This window comes from Trichomonascus vanleenenianus (genome assembly GCF_965637985.1).
Source record: "Trichomonascus vanleenenianus strain CLIB 3782 genome assembly, contig: TRVA0_027S, whole genome shotgun sequence".
NCBI classification, from domain to species: domain Eukaryota; kingdom Fungi; phylum Ascomycota; class Dipodascomycetes; order Dipodascales; family Trichomonascaceae; genus Blastobotrys; species Blastobotrys vanleenenianus.
In genome coordinates, this window is record NW_027481860.1 from 121,323 (window position 1) to 139,151 (window position 17,829).

At 50.6% G+C, this 17,829-nt stretch overlaps 7 protein-coding genes across 7 annotated transcripts; 5 read left to right on the forward strand and 2 right to left on the reverse strand.

The window, feature by feature from the left end:
• Positions 1-182: 182 nt before the first annotated feature.
• Positions 183-836, forward strand: RPL1B (large ribosomal subunit protein uL1B; the record flags this gene model as incomplete). The annotated part of the gene is made up of 1 exon (XM_076685673.1): positions 183-836. The coding sequence occupies one exon, from the start codon at positions 183-185 to the stop codon at positions 834-836; it is 654 nt and encodes a 217-aa protein (XP_076540122.1).
• A 1,394-nt stretch (positions 837-2,230) lies between these two features.
• TRVA0_027S01310 (cyclin family protein) lies at positions 2,231-3,193 on the forward strand (the record flags this gene model as incomplete). Its single annotated transcript, XM_076685674.1, has 1 exon — positions 2,231-3,193. One exon carries the CDS (start codon positions 2,231-2,233, stop codon positions 3,191-3,193), a length of 963 nt encoding a protein of 320 aa, XP_076540123.1.
• A 321-nt stretch (positions 3,194-3,514) lies between these two features.
• On the forward strand, positions 3,515-4,375 carry TRVA0_027S01332 (uncharacterized protein; the record flags this gene model as incomplete). The annotated part of the gene is made up of 1 exon (XM_076685675.1): positions 3,515-4,375. One exon carries the CDS (start codon positions 3,515-3,517, stop codon positions 4,373-4,375), a length of 861 nt encoding a protein of 286 aa, XP_076540124.1.
• A 357-nt stretch (positions 4,376-4,732) lies between these two features.
• On the forward strand, positions 4,733-5,935 carry TRVA0_027S01354 (Zn(II)2Cys6 transcription factor domain-containing protein; the record flags this gene model as incomplete). Its single annotated transcript, XM_076685676.1, has 1 exon — positions 4,733-5,935. One exon carries the CDS (start codon positions 4,733-4,735, stop codon positions 5,933-5,935), a length of 1,203 nt encoding a protein of 400 aa, XP_076540125.1.
• A 338-nt stretch (positions 5,936-6,273) lies between these two features.
• QDR2 (quinidine resistance protein 2) lies at positions 6,274-7,784 on the forward strand (the record flags this gene model as incomplete). Its single annotated transcript, XM_076685677.1, has 2 exons — positions 6,274-6,415; positions 6,475-7,784. The coding sequence occupies 2 exons, from the start codon at positions 6,274-6,276 to the stop codon at positions 7,782-7,784; spliced, it is 1,452 nt and encodes a 483-aa protein (XP_076540126.1).
• Positions 7,785-9,304: 1,520 nt separating this feature from the next.
• Positions 9,305-11,761, reverse strand: TRVA0_027S01398 (uncharacterized protein; the record flags this gene model as incomplete). The annotated part of the gene is made up of 1 exon (XM_076685678.1): positions 9,305-11,761. The coding sequence occupies one exon, from the start codon at positions 11,759-11,761 to the stop codon at positions 9,305-9,307; it is 2,457 nt and encodes an 818-aa protein (XP_076540127.1).
• A 2,766-nt stretch (positions 11,762-14,527) lies between these two features.
• On the reverse strand, positions 14,528-16,540 carry FLC3 (putative flavin adenine dinucleotide transporter; the record flags this gene model as incomplete). Its single annotated transcript, XM_076685679.1, has 1 exon — positions 14,528-16,540. The coding sequence occupies one exon, from the start codon at positions 16,538-16,540 to the stop codon at positions 14,528-14,530; it is 2,013 nt and encodes a 670-aa protein (XP_076540128.1).
• Between the last annotated feature and the right edge of the window lie 1,289 nt (positions 16,541-17,829).

A 17,829-nucleotide genomic window follows, 5' to 3' on the forward strand; every position in this document is an offset into this window, starting at 1 on the left:
TCCCAATGAGGAAGATTTCCCACGTGACTGAGATTTGAGAGTCGCTTTTTTACTGTGTGCTTGCGCAAGCATAGGCACGGCTGGGTGGGAGGGGACGACCGAACAAACAAAAATTTCGGTCTGTGAAAAGTTTTGGAATCTCTTCACCAATTGTTTAGACAAGTTTGGGAGACTATTGAAAAATGTCGAAAATCACCTCTACTCACGTTCGAGAGAATGTCAAGGAGCTTCTCAAGTTCTCTAACGAGACCAAGAAGCGAAACTTCACCGAGACTGTTGAGCTGCAGATCGGCTTGAAGAACTACGACCCACAGCGAGACAAGCGATTCTCTGGCTCCATCGTCCTGCCATCCGTCCCACGACCAAACATGAAGATCTGTGTCCTGGGTAACGCCAACGATTTGGACCGAGCCAAGTCTGCCGGTGTCGACTCCATGTCCACTGACGACTTGAAGAAGCTCAACAAGAACAAGAAGCTCATCAAGAAGCTTGCCAAGAAGTACAACGCTTTCGTTGCTTCCGACAACTTGATCAAGCAGATTCCACGTCTCTTGGGTCCAGGTCTCTCCAAGGCCGGCAAGTTCCCAACCCCAGTTGGTGCCAACGAGGACCTTATCTCCAAGATCACTGAGGTCAAGTCCACCGTCAAGTTCCAGCTTAAGAAGGTCTTGTGTCTTGCCGTCGCCGTTGGCCACGTTGAGATGGAGGAGGACCAGATCGTCCAGCACATCATGCTCGCCGCTAACTTCTTGGTCTCCCTGCTCAAGAAGCACTGGCAGAACGTTGGTTCCCTGGTCATCAAGTCCACCATGGGTCCATCTTTCCGAATCTACTAAATTCGTCCACTTGTAAAAAAATTCTGTGCACGCTTTTTTTAATAAAATGATTCTCCCCTAATCCCTCCTAAACTTGTCTGAGGTTTCCGCTATGAGTGCTCTAATATAACCTCTTCACGTAATGAAATTGGGGGGACCAGTCCCCCCAAACCCCCCTGAGGCTCCGCTTCGCGGAGAAGCTCAACTGATAACCTACGAGAACTCGAATATACCTCTTCTACGTAATGCAATTGGGGGGACCAGTCCCCCCAAACCCCCCTGAAGCTCCGCTCCGCGGAGATCTGGTTGATATGACAAAGATTCTTGTAACGGGGGTTTGGGGGCAGAGCCCCCAACTACGGGAGCTCGAGGGCTGGCCCTCGAATGTAACTCATCTAGTGCAATTGGAGGGAACTCCCCCTGTGGTGAGATTGGCCCATCACAATACGAGCCCCGAATGTTCCTTCGAGTGGGGCCCCGCTCCGCGGAGACCTGGTTGATTTGACAAAAAGGTTCTTGTAACGGGGGTTTGGGGGCAGAGCCCCCAACTACGGGAGCTCGAGGGCTGGCCCTCGAATGTCCAGGGTTATTCCTAATGGATTCATTTTTACAGTTGATAACGCGATATATAGTACCGATGACAGGTTTATGTAAGATTGTCTGATTCAGGACAGATAAGAGCGGTTTGAAGATCTGGTACCCTGTACCACACAGTACCATGGTAACAAGCGTTACCAAAGAATCTACAACTGCCTCCTACCCAAAAAAATCATGCATCACTCAATTATCTACAGACAATATATCGATCACTAGATTGGTATCGGTATGTGCGTTTGTAAGGGGATACGTAGGGTGCATTTCTCAGTCTAACCCGCTATGCAGACCTGTACAAACGTTAGACGCCACTCATCACATATGCACAACGGACATTAATGAAGGCATCGCGAAAATAGTGGACTCTCAAAGAAAAACAGCTCATCCACTCTACAAACTAAAGCCTCCTTTGAACGGCACTCAATCTCTTACTAACGAGTAGCCGGTAACGCCGATTACATAAGGGGTAATTCCGAACCGGCGGCCCGACCCTGCGCCGACTCGGGTTTTGCGCGCACCGCAGCGCGCATGTGGGTCCCTGCCCCTGTGTCTCTTCCTCTCCTCCTTCCCCCGACTCTCTCACCCCCAGATCTGTGTCCTCTGATAGCGCGAAGAAAGAGACGAGATAAGAGAACAAGAGACTATTTTCCCTGTAGTCCTAGAGATCTCTACAGAGTTGGTGAGCTCCGTTATTTGGGCTTTAATTGCTGCGATACCGCCGATCAACAATCGTTAAAACACGTTGTTTAGAATCGTATATATATATACCCTCGTAAATGTCTGTTACGGCGATAACCTCCCTGCCTGGAACTAGCGTTACCATGAATGGTGGTGGCGATGGGGAGGCCGCGGTGTGTGAGCCCGGGACGGCCGAGTGGCCAGTGATACCCGGGCCGGAGACCCCATCATTAAACGAGATAACCGCCGAACAGGCGCTGGGGTACCTCAACCAGGCGCTGGTAGACCTGATATCCGTGCACGAGACGCTTCCGACCGAGCTCGACGTGGCGGCTTCGATTGTAAAAGAGCAGGAGCTGTCTCCGCCGGTGACGCCGCACATGGGCCCGAGTCCGCCGGACCACCACAAGAAGTCGGCTTGCGAGACTCCCCAGGCGAGCGGCGAAATTAGTCCGTTTGGGTTGTCGCGTAATTCGCCTTTGGACTCGAGAGCCGCGAGCCCTGAGGTGGAGGCGTTGCATCGTAGAAGAGCCCGGTCGAGCCTGCTCAACGCCGAGGCAACCGTCGTAGCCTCGGTCGTCGACGCGGGACACCTCACCAAACTGCCGGCGCTGAAAGGTCGAATGGTTCCTGTCACATTGGATACCGACCAGGCCGTTTTTAAGCTTGCTATTACGCGCCGATTCTGGTCAAAGACGTCGCCTCCCATTTCCACCTGGAAGTATCTATGTCGGCTGCATCATTACTGTCCGAATTCGACGGCGGTGTACCTTTCGGCGGCGGTTTACATCTTCCGGCTGTGCGTAGTGCTTAAGACGTTTCCACTGACGACACTGTGTGTCCACCGGCTGGTTTTGGCGGCTATCCGAGTTGCGGCCAAGAGCCTAGAGGATAATCTGCATGTGCAGAAGCGGTTTGCCATTGTGGGTGGTGTTGAACCTGTGGATCTTTATCGGCTCGAGATTGCCTTGTTGTTCTTGATTGATTTTGATTTGAAGGTGGATAGCGAGGTGCTTGAACAGTGTCTTGAGTATATGGTTAAGCTTCACTCGGAGTCGTCGACCCAAATCCAGATCCAGAAGAAGCGGCCGCGATCATTGTCGTAGTCCATTCGATTTCCGCCCTCTTTGGTGATCCATCCCCTGAGATCCATCCATACTCTTTGGTGAGCTTATCCAATGCTCTTTGGTGATTCATCCTCTGAGATCCATCATACTCTTTGGTGAGCTTATCCAATGCTCTTTGGTGATCCATCCTCTGAGATCCATGGTCTTTAGAGGTCCCATACTCTTTGGTGAGCTTTGGTGATCTTTGGTATCCCCACCCTGTTTGGCGATCTTTCGTGAGCTTATCCCAAGGTTATTCCCGATAAGCTCTCGTATTATTTATTTTTTTATTCTTTCCGTTTAAGAAAGAGTTGTTTGACGATGAAGACCCAATTCATCTGGTTCTGCGCATTCATATCAACTGGCAACGGATCGTGGCTCCTGAAAGAAGATCGCGCCTGCGACCCCGGAAACAGGAACTTTGTATTCCCCTACACCGGGTTCAGACTCCACAGACAGTACACATTTGGTCTCCCCGTACTCCACCACAATCGGCTTTCCCATTGCGAAAATGGCGTCGTCGACATGGAGTCAGCCCTACCCACCGATCGCAATTCAGACATCGCCTGGGGTGCCGACTTCTGCGTCTCCGATACGGTGTGCTACCGCGCCGTGCGGCGCAAGAAGTACGCATTGCGGCTCATGTCGCTATACGTTCCGCACACTCTGGTAGGCGGCCTCTTCCAGTGCCCGGCCCGCGAGCGATGCACCAACGAGAATGCGCGCCCGATCCTGCCGCTACTGGCGGACTCGATCTCACAGCAATGGATCGAGCTGCACCGGCTGCGCCAAGTCGTCCAACGCGTGCCGTACCTGTACACGCCCAACTTCATCGACCCACGTTACCCGCACCGTCCGGAAAAGGAATATGAGTGGTCTCGGGTGCTCGATGTGAACGAGGAGTACGTCTACAGCGATCGAGAGCTGCGCCGGCTGTCTCATGCCCTGACTCGCACCATGAATCGCCTGCATAGCGTCCTCTCGCTGCATGGCCTCCCCTGGGAGCAAGACATGTTGCTGGCTGACCTTGATCGAGACTTCCGCACCTCGTCCAAGAGCATGGACATGCTGTGGTACCTGCTGCCTGTGTTTGCTCGGCTTTCGCCGGACGCCGTAGAATCCATTGTGGTCTTTCTCCAGGCGCCCCTTGACCATGCAAACATTTCAGAACATACTAACTAATACACTACTACTGCTTTCACTACTACTGCTTTCACTACTACTGCTTTCACTACTACTGCTTTCACTACTACTGCTTTCACTACTACTGCTTTCACTACTACTGTTTTCACTACTACTGTTTTCGAGGGCCAGCCCTCGAGCTCCCGTCACACATCAGCCAGGGGGGGTTTGGGGGGACCATTATCAGAGTTCTTCAAATTGGTACTGTCGTCGTTGCAGCTGGTTTCGATATGGTGAGACGGAACCCCGCCAATGTCTCGTTGATATCCAAGCATTAACAGAGGAATGGTTCCAACTGATTTGAATAATCTTTGATTGGGAGGTCTTCGTAAGCCAAGACTCACGAGTCGAAGAGCTATGAAAGCTCCAAGATATGCCAAGTCTCGGCAAAAATCTTGTCAGCAGTGTTCCCTTGCCAAGGCAAAGTGTGACCGCAGACCGGATCGCTGTACAAGATGTGCCCAGAGAGGTCTCGCATGCGCCTACCCTCAAATTCCAAAACCGATTGTCGTCAATGAGGAAGGCCCAAGTTTCGCGGCGGAGACTCTGCTGCCAAGCTTAACCTCAGAACTGTCCATGGAATGCAACTCACAGGATGGCACAACCGACATTAGGTTGGCCAAGAGATGCCCAGAAAGTCCGAAAAGGTCATCCGAGGAGGCTCCTGACTTTTCAAACCTTGATCTCATATGCCCCATCAATGCAGATGACATTAGGACTCGCTGGCTCAACTCTTATGTCACTGGGCTCGAGCAAAAAGTCAAAGAGTATCCCGCCAGTGTTATTGGTTTCACGAGGCGAATATTGAATTCGTACGCGGCCATTGCATCTCGTGGCCGTGGCACTCTGCCATTCGTCCATCCGACGCAATTGAGGTCGAGTTCGCCGCTTTCTACGTGTTTGAGTATAGTTCGCATATGTGAAGAGCCACTGCCGGGCAGTGAGCACACTGCGGCTGCAATTCTCCAGCGTGAGATGGAAAAACTGGTTGAATTATGTCAAGAGTACGACCATATGTTTCTGCTGGCTACGTTCCAGGCCTATCTTATTTATACGATGGTTTTATTCTTTCGGCTCAGCCAGGGCCCCCATCCTTTTTTCCGCCGTGCAATGATGAATCTTCAAGAATTGGCCTGTTCTACCTCGCGACAGGGACTGGTGTGTGCAGCTGAGCAGTATCATGCCCGACCGAGATGGGAGGAGTGGATTGTGTGCGAGGCAAAGCGCCGGACTCTTTTTGTCATGTATCTCTTTGACAGCGTACTCTCAGCACAAGAGAACCTTCCTACATATCTAGGTATCGAACTGCATGGTTTGGCTGCACCGGCTCAAAAATCTCTATGGGAAGCAAAAGCGCGGTGCGATTGGGGAACGGAATACAACGTCCATTTGGCAGAGTGGGCGGAGTTTCTTACCATTGATGAACTTTGGCCTATTCCTGAGGGTATGGATGACACTGGCATTGCTCAAAGACGCAGGAGGGTTGATCAGTGGCTGGAAAATGTCGATGAATTTGGAACAATGCTCTTTGCTGTTACGAGCTGTACCCACGGCGGTTGATCATTCTATGCGGGTAACCTACTCTGCTCAGAGTCTACAAGTATCGGGGAAAAGCTTTCTTCAAACATGCTTCAATTCGGCTTATCGAGCTATCCAGCCCTGTTCTACAATTCTGATCTCAAAGGACCTTTAGGACCTTTAACTGAGCACACATCGGAGTTGAGATTCTCAACTCCGAGATCAACATTCTCAACTCCGACATTCAATGCTGAACTCCGGCACCTTCAGTCTCAACTCCGCAATCTCAAACTTCGGACATTGCCATTGCCCATAGTTTATAAAATAGCGATTATGGCGCATATTCCTACTTGAGCGGCTCTCTCAGTCAAGTATATGACATGCCAGATGGAATTGAGCAGACGGAGAGCAATGGTCGCCCACCAACCCCCTTGGAGCCAGCTTTGGAAGATGAACCCTACACCATCTTCGATAAGCGACAGAAATGGCTGATTGTCTTTATTATCTCGTTTGCTGCAACTTGTAAGTTTGTTTATTGCTCTATATACTGGTTCGCAGAATGACTACTAATTCCAATGCAGTTTCCGGTTTCGCCTCAAATATCTACTTTCCAGCTCTGCCGACCATTGCCAAAGAGATGAATGTATCCATAGAGCTGGTCAACCTGACAGTGACATCGTATCTCATATTCCAAGGAATTGCGCCGAGCTTTTGGGGCCCTGTTTCCGACGTAAAAGGCCGTCGCAATGCGTATAGTTGTACTTTCCTTGTATTTCTCGGCTCGTGTATAGGCCTCGCCGAGGCTAAAAACTATGCCACTCTTGTTGCCCTCAGATGCCTCCAGAGCACTGGGAGCGCAAGTACCATTGCTATCGGATCTGGTGTAATTGGCGATATTACTACGCGTGCTGAGCGAGGCGGCTTTATGGGAATCTTTCAAGCCGGCCTGCTGGTGCCTGTTGCTGTAGGGCCAGTGATAGGTGGCGTATTGGCTGGCTCACTTGGATGGAGGGCCATTGTTTGGTTTCTGACGATCTACGGTGGTATCTTTCTTGTATTTCTACTTCTTTTGCTACCCGAGACGCTTCGATCCGTGGTTGCAAATGGAAGCGTGGTTCCATCTAACGTATTAGCAAGGTACCCCCTAATAGTGTACCAAAAGCTTACCAAAGTGTGTTGGAATCATGCGATTCTGCCCCAGCTTGCGTCAAGAAAAAGAATTGATGTTGCAGGGCCCTTTCGCATTCTTGTCAGCAAGCGGGCTGCTCTTATCATTGTCTTCCTTGCTGTGCACTATGCTGTCTGGCAGATGAGCATTACGGCCATGTCTAGTTTATTCAAGAGCCGGTATGGCCTTGGCGAAATAGAGATTGGCCTGACGTTTATTGCTAACGGCGTTGGCTCGATGATCGGCACTTTGATCACGGGCAAAATTCTTGATCTCGACTACAGTCGGTTCAAAGAGAAGTACGAATCTCGAGGCGATGGAGAAGAAGACTTTCCCATTGAAAGAGCCCGTCTGCGACTTGTACCTGTGTTTTCCTTTTTGCAGTGCCTTTCTATTATCTTGTTTGGCTGGACGATTCAATACCGTGTGCACATTGCTGTACCTATCGTGTCGACTTTTATCACCGGCTGGACTGCTGTCTCGACGCAATCCGTTATCATGACCTATCTTGTTGATATCTTTCATGATCGAAGCGCGGCGGCCAGTGCGAGTCTCAACCTTGCCCGATGTCTGTTCGCTGCCGGGGGCACGAGTTTTGTCATGCCTATGATTAACGGTATTGGGGTGGGGCTGACATTCACCGTTTGTGCCGCTGTCCAGGCGCTTGTATTAGTGATTCCTCTGTGGAAATTTACAATAAAACGCCGCAGGCTTGTGAAATAATCTACTGGTATATTTGGGTACTTTGATGAGTTCTCCTTCGCCCTTCGCGACGGGACTAATCAAGATTATTATTATTTATGTACCTTATAGAATTATAGAATTATAGAATTACTGTACAATCAATGGCTGACTGCAATTGTATTTTTTTTATTTTAACTGTATGGTTAATCTGTAAAATATAATGTCCCTCATGTCCCTCAAGAGAACACCACTACAGTAGTTTCATGTATTTGACACAGGGGAGAAATAGTTCACATTTAATTGCCAGGTTAGAATGCCTTAAAAATTGGCACTGTTTGGAACTGTATTTTGAACTGTATTTTTTTATATACCGGTATATTATCGTATATAGCCGGTATAATTGCCAGAAGTACCGATACGATGATTAAATATTTGCACTCTAAAGAACTATGGTAGCCAGCTACGTATGACATGTTCTATGACGGTAAGAAATAAAATAATGTGTATGTAGGGAATAAAAAACTACGCAGATAAAATATTAAAGCATCATCAACGTCATTTTTATAGCGGCCAGTTTACCGCTTGTTAACAATTTCGCTTAGCAATTATAATGGCCCATTGCACTTGTTACACTCTCATCATTGAGACCAGTGTATGAATCAGACCGGTTATGGTCGTGCTCAGTAATGAGCGGCGAGCTGGTGACCGACTCGTTGGCAACTGAATTTTGGCCCAAGTAGTAATTAATACACTACCCACGTACTTCTGCTTTCGCTGCTTTTTTTCGAGGGCTAGCCCTTGAGCTCCCGTGGCTCCGCTTCGCGGAGAGCTATTGTATTACGTAGCTGTCGTTTGATCAATTGAGCCATACTATACGAGATATTGCAGGTACTATATACATTATGTGGTAGAATATACCTCTTCTGTGTTATATAATTGGGGGGACCAGTCCGCCAAACCCCCCTAGGGCTCTGCTTCCCAGAGAAGCCCATTGACATCCGCGAAGCGGTATTACGGTAGCTCGAATATACCTCTTCTGCCTCAGGGGGGTTTGGGGGACCAATTACAATATTTTTTCAAATTTGTACGGTCGTCGTGGAAGCCAGTTTCGATATGAGACGGAACCCCGCCAATGATCCTGTATTATGGTTTGGTCACACTAATTTAATTGGCTATGACCAAATCCATACTGAAGAAATCGCTCAATCGGCTGATCCAGCAACTGAATTTCATGATTACAGCGAGGTACCCACGTTGAATGAAGATGGCATATTATCAGCCACTACATAATGTGAGCGGGTCTGTAGATTTGTTCAAAAATGGCTGTTCTGCGTACAGGGGGGGTTTGGGGGTGGAACCCCCAACTACGGGGTCTGGGGCAGAGCCCCAGTGTAGTACTACCCCTTGTCGTTATCCTGGAGTCTGGAGGGGGGAAGCTGGCGGTCAAATTCACTCCAGAACTGCAGATATTGAGCTGGGCATAAACCCCAATCCCTCTTACTGAGCGGGTAGTGTCCAACCGCTCAAGTATCCAATGCGACTAAATCCGCTGGATACATCTAGAAGAGTTCCGAGAGCAGCTTATATACCCACTTGGAGCTCAATGGCGCGAGATTCTTCTGGTCTCCCCCGTCAAGAGGAGCCTTACCCGGTGCGAGCTCCGCAATGCAGGAAAGCGCGGCTGAAATATAATGGTAGTCGCTCCATGCCAAGTAGCGGTGCGACTGAGAGGCCAGCCACTCCTGACAAAGCTGTATCTCGTGCAGGATGGAGGCATACGACCGCGAGTCACTTCCAAGGCGGTACCCAGACGCCATGATGCCGGGCATTGCCAGGGACATGACGATTGAAGTTCTGGCAATATGACCCGCTCTCAGTGCAACCGAGGACAACACGTAGTCGAAGGGCGAGTGTAAGTTGTACCTACATGCCTTTTCCTGATCAAGAACGGGCAACGCGGAGCGCAATACATGCCGCACCGCCTCTTCGGTGGACGAAGCGACAACAAAGATCTTCTCTAGACACAGTCGCTGCTCTCCTATAAGGATGCGCGCGATCCGAGAGACAGCTTCATGGTGCGCGCCTGAAGAGGGAGTCACCGAGAACCTCGACAGTACAGCGTCTAGCGACTCGACGCTCATGCGCGGAGCGCTATTTCTCGCCGACATAAGCAGGTCGTCGTATGCCTTACGGCAAGTGAGAGCCAGCCTAGTGAATGTCTCCTCAGCACGCTGTCCGAGCTCGTCATTGAGGTAATCCTCGTCGTACAATGGCTCGTAGCGCGAGAGGTCAACGTCCGAGAACTGCAGGTTGGCCAGCGGGCTCGTGGCGTTTTGAACGGCGCTGAGTGTGTCGAGGAAGAGCACCTGGCGCCACAGCTGGCGCCGCAGGTTCTTCATGGGGATGTTTGATGACGCGTAGAATCCGTCCGGGTCGCGCTGGAGGCCAATGGCCAGGGCGCATTGGACGAGGTTCGCCACCATCTGGCGCCCGGAGATACGGTGGCGCGAGTCGAGCTCGTCTGAGCCAAGGACCGTCTTGTTGACGCAGATGTAGCAGAGCGTCTGGATGAGCGGGATTGTCGATTCGTGGTGGAGGCTGGTGAGCTTGACGCCGCATGCGGCGAGCGTTTGCAGCCCTTCGCCAAGGTAGGTGCGCTCAGCATACGCTTCAGCGGCCTCTGAAGAGCTCACCTCGGACTTGAGCAGGTCTACGAGTCCGCGACACTCCCAGTCGTCCGGGAGGGTCTTGCGTGCGAAGTAGAAGACCATGAGCAACAGGCCGATCTTGTGGATCTGGTCCGTCTTGAGCACTACGCTGTAGTCGTGGCTGAGCGGGATGTATTCGGAGAAGATGCTGAACTGCTTTGGCAGGGCGTGCAATCGCGTGAGGTCGTCAATGCTCGACTGGCGCAGCAAGAGGAGCTCGCTGAGGTCATTGCGCAATTGTGTCGGGCTAACTGCATGGAAAAGGCTGTTGACATAGAGCAGGAATCGCTCGACGAGGAAATCGCACACCTTGGGGCTCTGCGGCACAAACTCGAGCAGGATCTGGAGCCACGCGTTGGAACGGCGTTGCGGGCTACGCATGCGTAGCGTAAACTCGTCGATGACGTCTGCCTGATTCTGCCGATGCGCGTCTACCGCTAGTGGGACTGTCCTTGAGAGGATCGCATTGAGCCGGAAGTTGAAGCGGTTGTGGAGCTGTCTCACGAACTCGTCGGCTGGCGGCAATGGGCAGTGGTACCCGGGACGGAATTGCACTATTCCTTCGTGGGACACGGTGAGCACGGGCTTGTAGAAGAGATTGAGCCTCTGCTGGTCGTAAATGCGGTTGTTGGGTCCTCCTTGGCAGATGGGGTCCACCTCATTGGCCACGGAATTGGCGATGGCACTGCCTATGGTAGTGCCTACGGTGGTGTCTATGGGACGGAAAGGGTCCTGGCTGAACGGCCTGAACTGGCTATGGCTGTCCAGCAGTTGACTGAGGGGTGATTGGCAAGGTCCATCGGGGGGCAATTGGAATCCGCTGGGGGCGGGCGCGTCGAGCATGAGAAGCGCATCAGAGTTCGCGGTAGTGATGGTACTTAATGGGTATGAAGGAGAGACCGCTGGGTTGGGCGTGGTGCTGTTATTTGTCAACGTTGTGCTGCTGCCACTGCTCGCATTGTTGCTACTTGTCGTAGTGCTGTTTTTCTCGGCGAACTTCTGGAAGACCTCCTCCTTGGTCTGGTATTTGCAGCACGAGGGGGAGCCGAGGGCGACACAGGACCCACAGGGATGATTGCGGTCGCATTTGAGCTTGCGCTGGCGACACGTTTCGCAGGACGCGGGAATTCTGCGGCGCTTGCGCTTGGGCCTGGTCGATTCAAAGCCGGTCTCCAAGAGCGCTGAGGCGTAGGCTTCGGACAGGCCCTGAATCTCGCCCTCGGAGCTGTGTCCTCTGGTCGGGGGCGGCGGCTGTCCCAGCGCGTCCATGTGCTCAGGCTTCCTGTCTGAATAGCTTCGTTCCCGCATGGGTGGTGGGTAACTAAGAGATATTTAATGAACGGGACACTACTTGGTGCATTGGTCCAAGAGGGGGGGAGGGCGGAGGGGAGTGGGGTCTGTGCATTCAATTACATTATATTACTGGTATTTCAACCTATCTACCTGTGTTCTATCTCCATGTTTAATTGACGCCTGAGTCGATGAGTGCTATGGAAACAATACGGTATGTCAAAACATCCGGCGCATTCCTCGCCAAAGAACGACCGCTGATCGGATTACTCGTACAAGGGGTGCCCAGGGTCTCGCATACGCCTACACCACGCTCCAAGACCAGTAGTCGTCGGTAAGGAACATTCAAGTTTCAGGAGACTCATCTCTTAAGTCCGAGCAAAAAGTCAAACAGTATCCCACCAAAAATCATTGGTTTCACGAATATTGAATACGTCCGCAGTCATTGCATCTTGTGGCAGCTTGCACTTGTCCGTCCGATGCAATTGGAGTCTAGAGTTCACTCGCTTTCTACGTGTTTGAGTCTAGTTCGCATACGTAAAGACCGATTGCCGGGCAGTGAGCACGCGATTCTCTAGCGAGAGATGGAAAAATTGATTGAATCATGTCAAGACTGTGACCATATGTTTCTGCTGGCTGTGTTCCAGGCGCCTGTTTTAGTTATGCGATGATGGTATTGTTCTTTCAGCTCAGCCAGGCCGCCAGCTTTTTTTTCCGCCGTTCAATGATGACTTTAGAAGCTGGAACGAGTTTTTTGTCATGCCTATGATTAACAGTATTGGAGTGGGGCTCACATTCGCCGTTTTTGCCGCTGTGCAAGAGGTTTTTTTTTATGGAAATTTACGAAAAAGTGCCACAGACTTGTGAAATAACCGACTCGTATACTTGGGTAGTTCGATGAGTCGTCCTTTGCGCTAGGCAATGGACTTTAATGAAGATTATTGGTTCCAGGTGGTATTACCGTATTGAATTACGGGCACCAATGGGTAAATGCTAGAGTATTACTGGTCTGTACAAAAAAATGTTACTTATGTCCGTTAACTCCCTAACATCCCTAATGTCCCTAATGTCCCTAATTTCCCTAATGTCCCTCATCTCCCTCATGCCACTAATGTCCCTCATATCACTGATGTCACTAATGTCACCAATGGCACTAATGTCGCCAATGTCACTAATGTCGCCAATGTCACTATGTCGCCAATGTCACTAATGCCACCAATGCCACCAATGCCACTAATGCCACTAATGCCACTAATGCCACTAATGTCACCAATGTCACTAATGTCTCTAATAGACTCCTCTGTTGAAGTGTATACTATAGTTTAACAGAGGACATTACTCAGTTGAACTGACCCAGGGAGACAAGTCCCCCGGACCCCCTATTGGGGGTAATTTAACAGAGGAACGTTACATGTCACTAATAGACTCCCCTGTTGAAGTAGTTTAACAGAGGACACTAGTCTGTTTATTGTATTGACCCAGGGGGACATGTCCCTCCGGACAACCCTATGGGGTGGTTTAACAGAGGACACTACTCAGTTTACTGAATTGACCCAGGGGGACAAGTCCCCCCGGACCCCCCTATGGGGTGGTTTAACAGAGGAACGTTACATGTCACTAATAGACTCCCCTGTTGAAGTAGTTTAACAGAGGACACTACTCTGTTTATTGATTTGACCCAGGGGGACAAGTCCCCCCGGACCCCCCTATGGGGGGTAGTTTAACAGAGGACGCTACATGTCACTAACAGACTCCCCTGTTGAAGTAGTTTAACAGAGGACACTAGTCTGTTTATTGTATTGACCCAGGGGGACAAGTCCCCCCGGACAACCCTATGGGGTGGTTTAACAGAGGACATTACTCAGTTGAACTGACCCAGGGGGACAAGTCCCCCGGACCCCCTATTGGGGGTAATTTAACAGAGGAACGTTACATGTCACTAATAGACTCCCCTGTTGAAGTAGTTTAACAGAGGACACTAGTCTGTTTATTGTATTGACCCAGGGGGACATGTCCCTCCGGACAACCCTATGGGGTGGTTTAACAGAGGACACTACTCAGTTTACTGAATTGACCCAGGGGGACAAGTCCCCCCGGACCCCCCTATGGGGTGGTTTAACAGAGGAACGTTAAATGTCACCAACAGACTCCCCTGTTGAAGTAGTTTAACAGAGGACACTACTCTGTTTATTGAATTGACCCAAGGGGACTTGTTAACGGTACTACGGTAATATCATCGATCTTGATCGAGCTCCGTTGCTTAAGGTAAAGGCGAACACTAATCAAAGCACATTAGGTTAACGAACTCCGTTGCTTAAGGCTAAGGCTAATCAAAGCACTTTAGGCTGCCAATCAATGGCTTGAGCTTTTTTATACTCTATAGAACAGTTCTCGGTATTACTGCCAGATTAGAATTACCAATGCAGTGCCTTGAAATTGGCACTCTATAGAACTGTAGCCGGCATAGTTGCCAGAATTATTGATACAATGCCTAAATATTTGCACTCTATCGAAGTAGCCAGCTATGACCATGTTCAATGACGGATAAGAAATAAAATCGTGTGTTGCACGGAATAAAAAAATAATAATGAAATAAAATCGTGTGTATGCAGGGAATAAAAAAATTACAAGGATAAAATATTAAAAACATCATCATCGCACATTTTTATAGCGGCCAGTTCGCCGCTTGTTAATCAACAGGTCATGGCGTTGCGCTTGTTAATCACCAGGTTATAGCGTTGCGCTTGTTAATCAACAGGTTATAGCGTTGCGCCTGTTAAAAAATTATAATGGCCAATTGCGCTTGTTAACACTCTCGTCATTGAGACCAGTATACGAATCTGACCGGTTATGCTCCTGCTCAATAATGAGCGGCGAGTTGGTGATCGACTCGTTGGCAATTGAATTCTGGCCCGAATAGTACGACTGGTTTTTCTCCAATATCGACGACGAGGCCATCTGCGAATCGGCGTCTTCCGCAGCATGGTCGGCCCGGGCTGCAATCCCCAATGCAGTAAACTCGCCAGCGTCGTCGGGGTGGACGTGCTGCTCCTGGATGAACGAAGCTCGGTCGTCCTTGGCCGGCTTGTACCGCGAGTCGGGGTTCTTGGAGACCAACACGAGCACACACGTGACAATGGCCGAAATGAGCAGCACCAGCGAGAAGGCTGCGTTGATGATAAAGAACAGAACGCCCATAATCGAGGCGACGGCGGCCGGCTGGCCAAACAGGTTCGAAAAGAAGAGGAAAAAGAAGGCATTAATGGTGAGAATGACCTGGATAACAATGTTGATGATGTTGGTCGACTTATCCATATACGGACGCTTCCAACTCACCAAAACAAGGTAGCCCAGCTCAATAATGAACAGAGCCAGTCCCTGGGTCTTGCCGCTGGACTGCGCAAACGAAATGAAGCACGCCTTGACGAAAATGTACACCAGACCGGGCACAATAAAGTAGTAGTGCTGTGCGGCGAACTGGATGTACAAAAACCCATACTTGTTCATGACCTGCGAATCCGAGTAAAGCAGGTAGGCCGGCGTCTGGTACTGGGCCATGGATCGCTTGCCAATCATAAACACTTTGAACGAATTCCACCCCAGAATGCAGACGGGCAGCAAAAAGAAGAAGACTGCAAGCACAATGACAGCAGCAGAATCGCGCTGAATAAACTCCCACAGTGAAAGGACCATAAGCTGCGGGAACCCAATGTAAACCATACGAAGAATAGTGCCCTTAAGCATGGGGCGCCAGTTGGCCCGGTAATACTCCCATCGTTCGGGGTTAATCACCTTAGTTTTGAGAAGAAGCGCAATGATGCCTCGCAGAATGGTGTAGCAGAGGCCCATGACGACACAAATGAACACAAAGAACGTGAACCCGGTCAGCACGATGGCCGTCTGCTCAATTCCCGCCTGGAATCCGACACGCTTGATACCGCGAAGCACCAGCAACGTTGAAGAGGACTCCGCGGCAATCATTTGCGAACGCTGGACGAGCGCCGAGTACATGTTGCTGCCATGGAACGTGAGGAAGTCGCGTACTCGAGGCGGAATATACGACGCGATCACATCTCGCTTCTGGATGAGGACAGCGATTGTCGGGTACTTGATGTAGGTGGTAGGCGAGCCGCCCGTGGCCTGGACGTACCACCGGAAGATGCTCTGCATGAACGGAACTTCAATGAGCCCCATGGACCACGCAATGTTCTGGGTCCACGCCGCAGCCATGGGCGGAACGCGCTCGACGGCCTCCATGGTAATGATGACAGTGGCCTGGAAGTAGCCAAACAGCAGCAGCGCATTGGTCGCAATATGCGCCGCAGCGTACGAATTACCGTAGGTCGCGAGCACAGCCGACGTAAGGAGGCCAATGCCGCTAATGACGGCGGTAACCCACTTGACGGCGGTGTGAGCGACCGACTTGGTGTTGGTCAGGTCCGCCTGGATGCACGCCACCATATTGCCGTTGTCATCTTTCACCTTGACGTAGACAATGGCGTCCAAGTCGGGCACCGTGTAGGCTACACCCGGGATGCGGTCGACGATGGACGCCGAGAGCTCCGAGTGCGACTTGATATCAATCTGGCCCGGGTTAAACGGACACAGCTGCTTGAGCCCAATCTTGCACGGGTCGATAGTCTCGGTGAGGATGGTGAACCCGTACGCCACGACCTCAATATCAGCCGTCACGTAGCCCGAGATCTCAACGTTGGCACTCACGTCGTATGAAACGGACCGGTTCGCCGGGGTGAACACCACGTCGAACTGTGACGACGAGAAGAGCGAGTTATCCATACAGGTCACCAGCGAGGACGCTATAATGACCCGGTCCGCCGTAGCCGTCGCTACAAAAAGCGCGACCGCCGCTATCGCTCTATGGAACAATAGCCTCATTACAAGGGACTACTACAATGTGCTCTGAACTAATAAGATATAAAGAGGGAATACGAAAAGAGAATGACTCTCTCTCTCTGCTAGACTCAATGCTACGACAACCTCCCCCGGGTATAAAAGACCGTACAAAGTTAAGAAAAAAAAGAAGGGAGGGCTTTGAGAGTACAAAAGAGCAAACCAGTGGGCGTTTTTTCTCTCTTTGGAGAAGTTCAAGACAATGAGCGGACTGCAGCAGTTTTGCTCTTTCCCGGGACACAGCCCTGTACGTCGGCGCGCGGACCAGGGGTTGGGTTTATATTTGGAATGGAATGCTGCTGCCGAAGATCGATTCCACGAATATGCTCTTCTAGTGTACTACGGGCAGGTAGGTTGTGATTTTACAGGAGAATTACGTAGTTGGTAGCAGTAGAATGTTCTTGCGATGAAAGGGGGAGGGCAAAAGTTAAATTTTTTCATTCTTTTTTCATTCTCAGGTACAAGGGGACACCCCCTTTCATGCAGCCGCAGCCGCTGCGGCGGATAACCTTCAGTCACGTGACACTTCCTAATCTGTTCAGGGGTTCCGCCCTCAAACCCATGTCGAGATTAAATTATTATAAGCCTGTCGAGATGAAACTATTATAAACCATGTCGAGATTAAATTACAATAGCAACGATACAGTTTTGTCACACATTAGGTTTTCAAATACGAGATGAGTGTGCTCGGCTGTTGGGCTTTCATGTGAGATCTCTCGACAACGCAATGTACATATCCGGTGTGCATAGGCACATAGCGGGGGGTTTGGGGGGTGCAACCCCCCTACTAACGGGGTCTGGGGCAGCGCCCCAGGTGTATACCCTTGGAGGTGTACTCTATGGGGGGACCAGTCCCCCCAAACCCCCCTGGGGCTCCGCTGCGCGGAGGTATTCGAGGGCCAGCCCTCGAGCTCCCGTAGTTGGGGGCTCTGCCCCCAAACCCCCTCCCGGTACAAGAACTCAACCAAACACTGATGCGGCTCGTGCGGCGTTCATTTTTTTGCCTTTTTGGGGGGACCCCCTGGCGAGAGCCGCACTGCGCCGCATGTGCACGTGATATGATCACGTGGGTGCTTGCCTGAATGAAAAAAAATGTTGCGGCTTTAAGTATATAGCTGTTCAATTGATTGATTCTTTCAGTTGTTTCCTCAGTGATATTTGGTCGTTGTTGTGTG